General features: G+C 39.4%; 1 protein-coding gene across 1 annotated transcript in view; it reads left to right on the top strand.

The window, feature by feature from the left end:
- The window catches only part of LOC122542710 (ryanodine receptor 1-like), a 393,921-nt gene that overhangs the window by 296,079 nt on the left and 83,556 nt on the right, over positions 1 to 14,286 (top strand). Inside the window, exons 75-76 of the mRNA XM_043680690.1 lie at positions 2,059 to 2,171; positions 5,877 to 5,973. Of these exons, the coding sequence (XP_043536625.1) occupies positions 2,059 to 2,171; positions 5,877 to 5,973 (210 nt within the window). The remainder of the gene's footprint in view (positions 1 to 2,058; positions 2,172 to 5,876; positions 5,974 to 14,286) is intronic.

A 14,286-nucleotide genomic window follows, 5' to 3' on the forward strand; every position in this document is an offset into this window, starting at 1 on the left:
GGTGGAGTGGGAGGGGGAGTTGAAATGTTGGGCCACGGGGCGGTTTGGTTGATTGGTGCGGGTGTCTCGGAGATGTTCCCTAAAGCGCTCTGCTAGGAGGCGCCCAGTCTCCCCAATGTAGAGGAGACCGCATCGGGAGCAATGGATACAATAAATGATATTGGTGGATGTGCAGGTAAAACTTTGATGGATGTGGAAGGCTCCTTTGGGGCCTTGGATGGAGGTGAGGGAGGAGGTGTGAGTGCAGGTTTTGCAATTCCTGCGGTGGCAGGGGAAGGTGCCAGGACGGGAGGGTGGGTTGTTGGGGGGCGTGGACCTGACCAGATAGACACGGAGGGAATGGTCTTTGCAGAAGGCGGAAAGGGGTGGGGAGGGAAATATATCTTTCTCCCCACCCCCACCCTTCTCTCATTTATCTCTCCACCCTGCAGGCACTCTGCCTCTATTCCTGATGAAGGGCTTTTGCCCGAAACGTCGATTTTCCTGCTCCTCAGATGCTGCCTGAACTGCTGTGCTTTTCCAGCACCACTCTAATCTTGGTCAGATGGGTGATTTTGGAAAGGCAAATTAGGGCAGAACTTAACTACTTAATGGTAAAGTCCTGGGGAATGTTGCTGAACAAAGAGACCTTGGGTTGCAGATTCATAGTTCCTTGAATATAAGAGTTGGGAGGTCATGTTGTGGCTGTACAGGACATTGATTAGGCCATATTTGGAATACTGCATGCAGTAGTAAGTAATGTGGGAATTTTGTATGAGAAGTCGAGTGAGGTCTTTCTCAATGTCATAAGCAATGAATTATATTTTCCAATAGAGTTTCCAGGGTAAGATTATCACCAGTGAGTGATGAGAGGTGTATTAATGGGGATTGTTGCTCATTATCACCCTCACTAGTAACTAGTCTCATCATACACTGGATAGAAACTAGATGCTGAGAATTACCAGCATAAAGATTAGAGTTTTATGTAAGACTGCACTTGGAGCACTCTGTATGGTGTTCCAGCTCATTGCTTGTTCCATCTTGAACACCCAGCAACAGTGTCTCAAAGAGCAGTCCAGGTCAATGGCAGCTCACACCTCACATCCATGGATAGTAGCATCTGGTGTGCAAGCCTCACTGTACCATCGTCAGTGCCATCATAGCACAGCTCAAGTCTACTTACGGTACACCTCTGCACTACCACAGAAACCCTCAACGTTTTAGAAGTATTTAAGAGTGCAACTATGATGCCTGGGGCATATGAGGCTGAGGACCAAGTGCTGGAAAGTGGGGTTAGGATAGTTAAGTGCTTGTTTTGTTTGATGCAAAACCATTGGACTGAAGGGCCTTTTCCTGTACAGTTGAACTCTGACTCTGTCACATCTCATTCTTTATGACTCCAGAGAGCACAGACCCAGTTTACACAGCTTGTCGTCAAAGGACAACCCTTGCATCCCAGGAGCCATCTAGTGAACCTTCACTGCACTGTTTTCTTAAATATGGTGATCAGAACCATACAGAGTGTTCCAAGTGCGGTCTTACATAAAACCCTTTAAAACTGAAGGACAATATTCTTAATTCTCTTTTTAGTTTTGGTGGTCAAGTGGTACAACTTGTCTAACATACTTAGATTTTGTGAAGGGAGTGGCTAATTCATGAAGGTAGAAGTAAGGGTTTGTTGAACTGAATTGACTAAAAATTTAGCTTGTTGTATTTTTTCATATAATATAAATTACCTTCTCCCATTCCAGTATGTTACAGCGTTGCATTTACCTTCCAGTAATGAAAGTGATATCACCACCAAGTCTTTTCTTAGTCCAAGAGCTCCTTCAGCAAATCAATCTCTCTCGAATCCTGTCCATAAAAGTAAGAATATTAAGACAGAACTTCAATATCATATTGCCATCTAATTAAATGAAATATTATGTATGGGTTTCAAATGTAGCCCATTAAGTCACGCTAGTTCTACATCTAATATAGTAGAAACTGCATTAAAAGGCGACCACATTCAGCAAGCACATATGTATTTTACATAATCTGTCATTTGACTAAATATTGGAATTTTTTTATGTTGTTTAGACAGAACATCCTTTCAAGTCCAAGAAGATGGTTTGGTACAAGCTGTTGTCCAAGCAGCGCAGAAGAGCTGTGGTAGCATGTTTCAGAATGACTCCACTGTATAATTTACCAAGGTAAGCTGTCATACAAGGCAGTACAGAATCAGAAAGAAATAGTGCTTTCCCCTCCAGAAATCATGCCACACTGTTTTAAATTGATGGTATTAGACTTTCTTTTACTCATTGGCAACGTAGGTGTGCTAAATCTAGCCAAATATTTTGTGAGTTTTTTTCCATCTTCCAAGCAGGTGATGTATAATGTGTTCCTAGTACAATGTCTTCCTAGTAACAGCAAATTCAGTTATGGGAGCTGATAAATATTAATAATCTATTTGGTGTTGGCACACTTGCAATATAACTGAGTTGGGCAGAAACTGATACCAAAATATAACAGATTTGTAAATTTATAATGCTCTCCTCCCTATGATTTAACCTTACATATTTTTCCAAAATTCGTTTTAGCAGTTGAATAAACCTTGATAAGCTAACGTTTCTTTTAACAATTTTTAATTTGAGTGAACATTGCATTTCTAAGTAAAACTTGTATTGTGAATAGCTTTTTATCAATATTATGTGAGATGAGTGCCTTTTACTGAATTATAATTGTTCATTTAAAAAAAGCCAAAGAATTGTGGATGTCAGAAATTAGAGACAAAAACAGAAATTTCTGGAAAAGCTCAGTTCTAAAGAAGGGTCACTGGAGCCGAAATGATAATTCTACTTTCTCTCCATTGATGTGGCAAGATCTGCTGAGCTTTTCCAGAAATTTTGGTTCTTGTTTATTCTTATTCATACCTGTTATTACTGCAGATCATAATATAAGCACAGCATCAAAATCATATTCTTTATGATGACTGAAGTATTTGGTATAAAATACTTCTAGGTGGTCTGAAATAATTCAGAGCCATCTCATACTTGTTTGACAACTTCATGCTGTGTTATTAGGATGTTTGGGCTTCAAGTGACTACCAGGTGTTAGAGATAATGTGGATGTGCAGAACAACTGCCCCAGTACAAAATATACTGACTATCCTGAAATATGCACCTCAACTCATTAGAAAGTATGAAAGTAAGTGGTAACATTTATAGTGTGTCATTTGTGACTCTAGAACAACCTAAAGAGGACGTAAACATAGGAAGTAGGAGAAGGAATATTTGGCCCATCGAATCTGCTCCACCATTCAAGTAGATCATGACCAACCTTCTTTCTCAATGCTATCATCCTGCACTCTCCCCATATCCCTTAATGTCTTTAATATCTAGAAAGCTATTAATCCCTTTCTTGGATATACACAATGACCGAGCCTTCACTGCCCCCTAGAGCAGAGATGTCAAAATTTAATTTAATTATTGAAACTTCTCTCAGCTGTGTGGTAAGATTTGAATTTGAGTTCCCACAATTTTAGACTGTCTCTCCCTGAATGCTTCAGCTTGATGAGAGCTGGCACAAAGAAGTTTCACCTTCTCCCGTTAAGAACTCCCTTTCCTCTTTGTAAACTGCTCTTCTCTGACTAGCTGTGCACCTTTGCCACAGCAGGGGAGTGGAATTTCAGTCCCTTTGAATTTATTACATGATCAATAATCGCTATGTTTGCAGTTGCAGCTGATCTGTATGCCACTTTAAATTACATTTAACTTTTTTTTTGTTTTTAAGTTCTTATGCAGGTTAAATGAACCATATTGAAGACATTGGAATAAAAAAGATTTTCTATGATTGTCAGAGGCTAACTAAAAAATATTTACGAGAAACCGCCTTTCAAAAAGTGCATACGTTTTGCCAAGTGAAACCTGTTGCTAGCCGATTTAACAAACAAAAAATGCTCTAAGTATAATCAAAAGCAGAAACTTGAGAGTAGCTTGAATATGTTGGCATAAAAGACAAAAAAGCAAAACAAAACCAAAATTAAAGGCATCTAGCACTGTTAGGAAATATACAGCGTTATATGTTTAATCTCCTTTAGTTTTGATTGTTGATGAACTGTCTAGCATTTTAATTCAGTAGCTTGGAGAAAGTGCAACGATTGTTTTTGTGTGTGTAACATTCAAGATTGTTTCCTACCAACTCCTCAGCAGCTGGCCAGTCTGCTATAAGAGAAAATGAAAATGTAATGTTAGGAATATTACATTGCAGATGTGCGTTCATAGCATACACATTAAAATGGAGGATTGCTCCCTGCGGCTGAATAAAGAGGCCCAAAGTGTATCCAATATTGGATCTCTAATTCATTTTTGTTGTGCTGGGAAGTCGTAATCAGCAGGAGTCCATTTCCAGGTCACAATTTTGTAGTGGTCTATACACTTGATCATGAAGAAGCTGAGGTTTCTGGTTAACAAAGCTGTTAGTAGGTCTATCTTTTGGCCAATATTTTCAGCAGCTTGGTAAAATTATTCTGTTTTCTGAATAAGGCAGTTTTGCAACCAAATTCGTAAAATACATTGCTGCACAAAGGCATTTGTGATTGTAACTAACAACTTTAAAAAGCCATGTCGGTCATTGACTGTATGCTGATCAGAGTACTTACTCTAGCTGAAAAACATGTATAGTAAACTTATAACAAATAAGATATTCCAAGCTTCAGGTTGGCCTTGCTTTTAATGCCAAAGGAATTGCATAAGCAAAGAGAATAAATGTCAGTTATATAACTTCTGTTGTTTGTCTAGTCAGTGTATTAAGAAAGATCAATCATACTTAACTAAGTAGCTTTTTTGTTAATGTCTGATTGTGATGTATGTTGGTGTCTCAAGTAACTTCTACAACAATTATATTGCTCAGAAAGACTTGAATATAGAAAATTTATCCTCTTCTCTCAGACATAAAATTAGCTATTACTTCATGAACGCCTATCGAAAACTGTGGCTTCGCAGAGCGTGTGAGAAATCGGACTTTGCAAGTCTAGTGTACCTACTGATGGTAACGTTGACTTTGCGTGACCACCACTGACACTAAATCTTGGAGTTAGCAAGTACAAATAGTCCATTGACAAGCATGTTGTACAATTTGAGCAGTACCTGATTGGTCAGAGCAATAAGTTGGGGGTCTGAAAATACCCATCATTCCTGAACTATAATGTCAACAGTAAGCACAAGCTAATCAGCATTCCATTGAGACAGAATTAGAGTGTGGATCATTTGAGGAATGTGGAGAATTGACCAAAGCTTATCAGATGAAGTTTCACCAAACAAAAGAAGGAGGCTTAGCTAAATCTGGAAGGAATGATTTTTCAAAAAAAAAATCACTAAATAAATGGAGACTCTAAACGGAATCCAATTGGTCACAGTGAACTATAACCTGACAACAAAATACAGATCTGATGTGTTTTTATCAATAGTAACATATTCCAGCCTTGAAATTGCACATTGAATATTGACAAGCTTTAATGCCACCTTTAAAGTGACTATAGGAATGATTTCATGTGAATGCATATAGTTATATTCAGATAGTGTAATTTCAAGGTCAACTCTATAAATGTGGCAATTTGCCTACATAATAAAAATGACCAGATTTTTAAAATTGCATGCATAACCTACTTAATTTTTATATAATTGGTACCTCCTAGCAGATATAGTCATCTGTTGTGGAGAAATGCTGATATATAAAGACAAGTAGGTTAACATAATAACATTTTGGTCTTTATTTACCAATTCCCATGTTTTTCTGACCTATCAGGTAAGCAAACTGGTACAATTGCATCTCTAACAGTTGTGTGATAAGATAGTGTAACCACTAAAGTCATGTCTTTATTCCCAACCCCTCCTATTTTCACTCTTGCCCTTCCTCAGGCACCGCGCATCTAACCTCTTCATCGAAAGTTATAGAAATTCCTGGATTGACACCGAGGAGCATTCGTTTGAAGATAAACTAATAGATGATCTGGCTGTAAGTACTGGTTTCTGTGAGCGGGCGTGCAGCCGTGCTGTACCAGTACGTACAACCCTGTTTCTGTACCATATGCTATCGTTTGTATTTTTGCGTCAAATCTGTGGCACAGTTATGCCTTGTCTCCTGTCAATCTTGTGTTGCATGACTGGAAACTGGAAATAGCTGAGTCCATGGAATGAGGTTTTTCATATGAAGGAGCTTCAATAAAGACTGCATTTCAGCTGGGAATTCTTTCACAGCAAAGCCCATAAGTAATTATTCTTTTATCTCCTTGACTGTTCTTCTCATGCTTGGTGTTCTGCCAACAGAGTCTATATGACATCTGAGACCTGTTATACCGGAACTAGAATTATGTACACCAGATTCAGTGAATCTGGATTAATACCAAAAGAGATCAAAGAATTAATGTAACCTGAATGAATATGATGGATTGATTCAGGCTGGATAAAAGCAATGCTTTGGCTAATGATTTAGATAAATTGCAAAGAATATTTATTTGCACAATTCAGTAATTGGTACACAGTAAATTAGTTGGTATCTTTCAATCTGCATATGCTGTACAAATATAGACCCAAACTCTCCTAAACAAAGTAATCTTTAGTTTACAAAAACATTATTCATTTCTCCTTGGATAATAATCAAATTTTGGAGCATTATATAACTTTTGCATCTGCACAATTAAGTGTTTTGTGCCTAAAAGACTACATAATTCTGTAATTATGTATAGCCTTCAGCTTTGCTAAATGGTTCATGCCAATCACATGACCGTGTACTGACCAAGGGATAATCATTGAATCATCTCAAAAATAATTCTGCAAGGCAACCATTTGAACTTTTATTCATTTTTTTTCACTCTTCTGAATGTAGCTATCTAAATTTCTGATTACTTTTGGTGCGTTTGCCATCCAATTTTATTTTGACACATATGGCCAACTTCTGAATTTCAAATTCCCAGATTGACACAGGGAGCAATGTTTTAATGATAAACAACCAGCTTTAAGAGGTGTTTTCTCTGTGCTGCCCTCTAGCTATGCATACCAGTATGTGCATCCTGCCTTGTGTGACACAAATCCTTACTCTTTCCCCCAATTGTCAGACTTAACATGATGCTGCTTATTTGATTTGTTCAGCATCTCTGACCTACGTAGATCAGGTCTTCTCCCTTTTGTAAGCAAGACCATATGCTAAGGTCTTGGGCACTTTATGTCTGTTCTTCTTTATCAGAATTGCTCGTCCCTCACAAAATAGCAGACACAGGGTAAGAAAACAAACAGAGGGACGTGCACAAATGATATTGCTCATAAGCAATGTCCCAGAGAATTAATAATAATTAGTCCACTTTATTGTGATAGTTTTGCTTCATAAACCATTTGTCACACTGTGTAAACCAATGTGATAAACTAATTTCAGTGTCATAGCCCACTTATGAATGCTATGTTGTTGGTTTATGTGCTAGGGATTTTTTGATGAATAGCTTCACCAGTACAATCCAAAGTGTATCTTTGGAACCCTTAGTCACTGAAAGGTCTTGCAAATGTCCTCAAAAAACTCACTTTCCAGGTATCATGCCCAGAAAGAGCATTGGGGCCCCTGGATTTCTGTGTTAGTCCATGGTAATGCCTGACAAAGTACTGCACTGGTTCACAGTTGCCTTCCAAAAATGGCTGGCTAGAAGTCTCTCATTCTCGCAACCTGCTATTAACATATGTTGGAAGCATTTACACCTTGACTTACACATTCCTTAAGTTTCAAACCCTGGAGTGGGACTTGAACAGGTACTTCTGGTGCAGAGGTAGGGCCACTACCAGTAGTGCCATAGGTCCTCCCCAGGAGTCTACTTGGCTCCAAAGATGGGCTCCTTATGGGCCCTTACCAAACCAAGACTTTTTCAAGGCAACGTGACATTTTTTGTAGTATATGTAGTATTCACAACCCAGAAGCAGGGTTTACACTCTGCACTGGGCGAAAGTGAGGACTGCAGATGCAGGAGTTTGGAGTCAAGCTTAGAGTGGTGCTGGAAAAGCAGCAGGTCAGGCAACATCCAAGGAGCAGGAAAATCGACGTTTCGGGCAGGCGCCCTACATCAGGAATGATGCTGGAAGCCTCGAGAGTAGAGAGATAAATGGGAGGGGGTAGGGCTGTGGAGAAGGTAGTTGAGATGCAATAGGTGGATGGAGGAAGGGGTAAAAGTGATAGGTTGGAGAGGAGAGTGGAGCGGATAGGTGGGAAAGAAGATTGACAGGTGGGACAGGTCATGAGAATGGTACTGTGCGGGAAGTTTGGAACTGGGGTAAGGTGGGGGGATAAACAATGACTGCAGATGCTGGCAACCAGAGTTTAGATTAGAGTGGTGCTGGAAAAGCACAGCAGTTCAGGCAGCATCCGAGGAGCAGTAAAATCGACGTTTCGGGCAAAAGCCCTTCATTCCTGATGAAGGACTTTTGCCCGAAACGTCAATTTTACTGCTCCTCGGATGCTGCCTGAACTGCTGTGCTTTTCCAGCACCACACTAATCTAAACTAAGGTGGAGGGAGGGGACTCGAGGAAACTGGTGAAGTCCACATTGATGCCCTTGGGTCTTTGTCTTACTGTAACCCCCAGGTCGTCTCCTTTGCCCTGAAGTTCGTCAACCATGTTCCTTCAACCCCAGGTGAATTGGCCACGTTAAACTGCCTATAGAGTTAGGTGCAATAGTCGGAGGAAAATGGGTCTAGGTGGGTTACTCTTCAGAGGACTTGGTGGGCCAAAGGGCCTGTTTTCCACACTGTAGGGAATCTAATCTAATCTAATCTTATTGTGTAAAGGGCAGCCTGAAACCCAAATGGACACTGGTGACTTTGGATATTTCTGAGGAGAACACCACTTAACATCAGAGTCCGAGTCACAGGGAGTAAAAATGAACTGTACCAGAAGCAAAGCAGGCTTGAAGTAAATCCTCAGCCGGTGTGTTCTCCACTGAAGTTCACAGAACTGTTGACCCTTTTACTTAGCTAGAAATTAAAATTTTCGTGGAACTTTCAAAGTTAATGGGAAAAAATGTTGTCAATTCAATTTGAGCCTGCTTTGTGCTACTGCCATCTGTCGACCATTTTGACTCCCATTTGCATTTTATATGCGCTATAAGTTCAGCATTAGTGTATAAGTGAGCAGCTTTATGCGACCATAAAACTTGTGGCAAAGAAGTGCGAATTCTTTACTCATCAGGAAATAGGGTTTCCGTTTTCCATATTTTTCATTAGTTCCTTTTTCTCTCTGTTTGAAACTTGGTATGAGAAAGCCTCTGTTTCTTCTGTCCTCTAAACCTAAAACTTATTCTTAACGAAATTGGCTAGCCCTGGTCACCTATTGGATAACAATCAGCAGTAATTCTGTAGCAATGTAATATTGATTGTAGTTGCTAATAAACCCATAATCAAACAGTTGGTTTGCAGCACAGGTTGAAACCAACTAAAACAGCATTTATCTGCATAATGCATCTGTCGTGTTCTAAGTTCAAACAAATGAACGGTTAAAGCCTTCAAAAATTGTATGCACGCAACAGTCTGGTGTACGGAATTTTGCCAAATTATATCATTTTCCAACTTAAACTTTGACACCTAGCAAAGGGAGACATCATATGCTACCATCCCAGTAAGTGTTGTTTCAGCTCAGCCAATGCCAGGAAGGGAAGTAGCAATGGTAGTATTTAGGTGAGTGTTCAGACTGTTAACGGGGTAAGCTGTCATGCTGCTGCAACCACTTGGTTCTGGATGACCAGGCCTTTCTCCTACTCTTACTACCTGCCAAATCAGGAGGGTTTACAAATTGACAGTAAATCTGTTTGGCTTTGTTATGACACACCTTTGATGGTCATGAAGTACTGAGTCATCAGTTGAAGGCGGAGGCTCTGGGCCAGAGGTAGAGACACTACCTACTATGCTTCAAGATTTCCCTGACTTCTCGAAGCAGACAAAATAAGTAGGCTTCTTGTTAAATTGACTTATCTGTACTTGAACCATGCAGCAAAATAATGGCATCTCATTGCTGTTATGTAGTAGGCATAAATTTGAAAGAGTCAGCTGTTAACAAGAGGTGTGATGGGCAGAATTCAATGCCCTCTCTTGTGATAGATTTGTTTGTGGGGATATTTTAATCAGGTGGGAGTGTGGCAGGTAGAGACCCCACCCCTCCGGCCAAACCTTGCCACCACCATCTCCTTTCCACACTCAGTCTGCTTCCCCTTCCCTGCAGTTTCCATCTCACCATCATTCACTTCTGGCCTGAACCAGTGATGATTCCAGACTTTGGGTTAGCGTAGCACCAAGGACAGCTACTGCCGTCCTGGAGGCACTGCTGTTCAATAGACCTCTGGCCTCTTTCGTTGGTACTTTGATCCTGAGGAAGGCTTGCTGCTATCTAGTTAAGTTCTGATTGGCATCTGATACAACCAGCAAGACCCCTCAACTGACTTCCCTGCCAATAACCTCCATTAAATACAGCCCATAAAGTGACTATGACATAAAAGGAGACCATTTGATCCATGAAGTCCATGCTAGCTCTTGAGCATGATCTAATCAGTCTATATTCACCACATCTTGTCCTTAGCCCTGCAAGTTTATTTCCTTCACATGTTTATCCAATTGCCATTAAATCATTGCTCATCTTTGCTTCCACTGCATTACTAGACAATGATTTCCAGGCCGTTACCACTTACTGCATAAGTAAAGTCCTTCACATTCCTACCTATACCTCTTCTCCAAAACTTTAAATCTGTGTCCCCCTGTCATGGTACCATCAAATTAAGAGCTCAGCTATGTCTACCTTATCTAAGCCTGCCATTTATATCTCTATTAAATCTCCCCTCATCCTGCAATGCTCCAAGGAAATCAGTCCCAAGTTCTCCATCCCAGCCTTCTAACTGAAATTGTTTATCCTTAAAGCATTGTGGTAAATTTTAACTCCTCCCTTTCTTGGAGCTTCACATCCTTCCCAAAGAGTCGGACAGAAATGTACACAGTACTGTAGTCGTGGCCTACTCAGAGATTTATGCTGATTCAGCATAACTTCCATGCTTTTGTACTCAATACCTCTATTTATGAAACATAAGATCCCATATATTTTGATAACTGCTCTCTCAGTATGTCATCTTAACTTCAAAACTCTACATCACATCTCCAGTTCCTTCTTTTCTGGCATACTCTTAGGAATTGTGACAGTAAATATATGTTGCCTTTTTGTATTCCTTCAGCCAAAATATCAAACCTTAAACCTCTCTACATTACATTCCACCATTCTATTAGCACAACAGTGTTCAATTGCAAGCATTATCATTCTCTTTGTTTGTCACACCTCAAGGTTCAGTATAACTGGCAAATTTTGAAACGTTATAGTCTAATATGTAAGTTATTATTTTAAAAAAAGCAATATGCCTCATACTGAATCTTGGAAACACCACTGACTTCAAACCTCAAATCCTAACATTTGCCATAAAGTGCAACAAGTTTAACCTTAAACATCATTGTTCCTCTAACCCTTTTCTCATAGTTACTTCTCGCTACACATCTTTGATAATATAGTTTAATATAAATGAGGGTAATGAATTGGGTGTACCAACATAAGATCAGGTATTGACATAATGCAATACATGACAAAATGCTTTGATATTTTTCTAAATGTAAGACGCAATGTTGAGATTTATGTTTGTGTGGATGCAAAGTAATCAATAGTTGTAAAAATTCTCTGCAAATTCAAGGTCCTAGAATTTTATTCCAACATGCAACAATCCATTTGAAGCAATGCAAAAGCTGTATTATATACTGAACAAGTACTGCTTCATTATTACATTCCCTGGGCTCTGCACAAGCAAGCTTGAGTGCACAATCTGTATGCTGATATTGACTCAGCATATGTTCTGTGTTCGCTTCAGTGCATTCAGATTCTGTTATAATTAAATTAATTCATCATTGCTCTAATTTTCATTGTTTGTCTTCTCATTGTAAAACTGATAAGAAATAATCATCAGTTTGATGCTTTTGTAGCTGATTTGATTATTCAGGCTGCCTTATAGTTGCTTTTCTTGTACACTAAAGTCTGCAATGGGGTCATTTTTGTACCATTGTCTTGCTATCAATCATGTGGAGGTGCTGGTGTTGGACTGGGGTGGACAAAGTCACAAATCACAGGACATTGAGTAATAGTCCAACAGGGTTTATTTGAAACCACAAGCTTTTGGAGACCCGCTCCTTCCTCAGGAAGCTGGTGAGAGAGAATGCATTGGACACACAATTCCTATTTTTGAAACATGGCCTCACACCTAAAATGCATTGTCTGACCTGAGGTGTCACCTTTATTCTGATAAAACCTGAAGTTATCTTGGGGCAGGGATCTACATATTAATCAATCGAAACCTGCATCTCTATTCTAACTGATTAAATACTATTAAAGACTTAATAACTAGCTAGTTTGTTCAATGCATTCCCATAAGTTGTATGACCCTTTGATCTTTTACTATAAATTCTGTGTCCGATATGTTCTCTTTTATAAGCTGCCTGAGGAAGAAGCAGGGGCTTTGAAAGCTTGTAGTTTCAAATAAACCTGTTGGACTATAAACCAGATGTTGTGTGATTTTTGACTTTGCTATCTATTTACAGTGATACTGATGCAAACGAAAGGCACTAAAGCAACATAATCCAAGTAGACTAAGATATGCAGTGTGGCTGGGCATAAAAAAAAGCCAATATAAATATAACTAGTTGTGGAAAATATATACAAAAGTGTTAATGCAGATCATATATTTGTAATAAGTTCATTTTTGTGCATGAAAATTATTTTACAACAAAATTTGCATTGTAAAGTCAAAAAGCTGAATGTTCTGTATGAAAAAGCAGAACATTAAATGAGAATTTCAGAGAATGACAACAGGTCAATAATGTGTTTCCTCACACTACCTCGAGTTCTTTTGCAACTTATTTTAAATCTGTCCACCCTGCTTTAAGCCTTTTACCATTAGGAGAATCAAAAAATCTCTTTGCAGACTCTGTCAAGCCTATTCAAGAGTTGATCATCTCTATCAAATCTCCTTGTAACTTCTCAGCCCTGAGGAGGACAAATCTGTATTTCTCTAGTCTGTTATCCTAACAGAGGTCCCCCACACTTGGTGCTGTTTCAGTAAGTCTGTCCTGCAACTGACCAAGCAATTGAAATTTTCCTAAAGTGTGGGATACAGAAGCCCAATTAAATCTGACAAATAGTTTATGAAGGCTTAGCATAATCTCTTTCATTTTGTACTCTCTTGCTCTATCAGTAAGAATCACGGGATGTCTTTAACAACCTTCAAGACAAACTAAATTAGGGAAAACTGAGGAATAGGTCCTGTTATTACCTGTAATAGTCCTGTGCTGCTGTTCCTGACAAAAAAAATATGCAACAGCTGAAAAAATACTCATACGTAGACAATGTGGATTGAATCTTGAAAGGGTTCAGAAAAGATTTACAAGGATGTTGCCAGGATTGGAAGATTTGAGCTATAGGGAGAGGTTAAATAGGCCGAGGCTGTTTTACCTGGAGCATCAGTGGCTGAGGGGTGACCTTATAGAGGTTTATATCATCATGAGGGGCATGGATAGGATAAATAGACAAAGTCTTTTCCCTGGGATGGGGGAGTCCAGAACTAGAGTTCATAAGTTTAGGCTGAGAGGGGAAAGATATGAAAGAGACCTAAGGGGCAACTTTTTCACACAGAGGGTGGTGTGTGTATGGAATGAGCTGCCAGAGGAAGTGGTGGAGGCTGGTACAATTGCAACATTTAAGAGGCATTTGGATGGGTATATGAATAGGAACGGTTTGAAGGGATATGGGCCAGGTGCTGGCAGGTGGGACTAGATTGGGTTGGGATATCTGGTCGGCATGGCTGAGTTGGACCAAAGGCTCAGTTTCTATGCTGTACATCTCTATGACTCTATGAATGAGGCTTTAAGCTGAGGTACCATTTTCTTGACCTGTTGAATTTATACACATCTGACCTCAAAATGGTTAAGGTGATTGTTCCACTTCCCGACATGGTTGGTAACCTAATGAGTGCATGACTTACCCAAAGAAGATTCTACCCGATTTATATTCTTTTGATTTCAGTGGACTGTGAATTGGATGGAATCTGTGACGGTTGGATAATCTGATTTGCTGATTTCAATCCTGGTGGTGAAAGTAACAACTTATCCCATTGTCTGTATGATTATCAGAAATCCACTCAGAATGGTCTACCAAATCCCAACCCTATACACTATCAATCGTCAGATAATATGTTAGGATACCAAGGAATACTGCTTTTTCCCA

This window comes from Chiloscyllium plagiosum, chromosome 41 (genome assembly GCF_004010195.1).
Source record: "Chiloscyllium plagiosum isolate BGI_BamShark_2017 chromosome 41, ASM401019v2, whole genome shotgun sequence".
NCBI lineage: Eukaryota > Metazoa > Chordata > Chondrichthyes > Orectolobiformes > Hemiscylliidae > Chiloscyllium > Chiloscyllium plagiosum.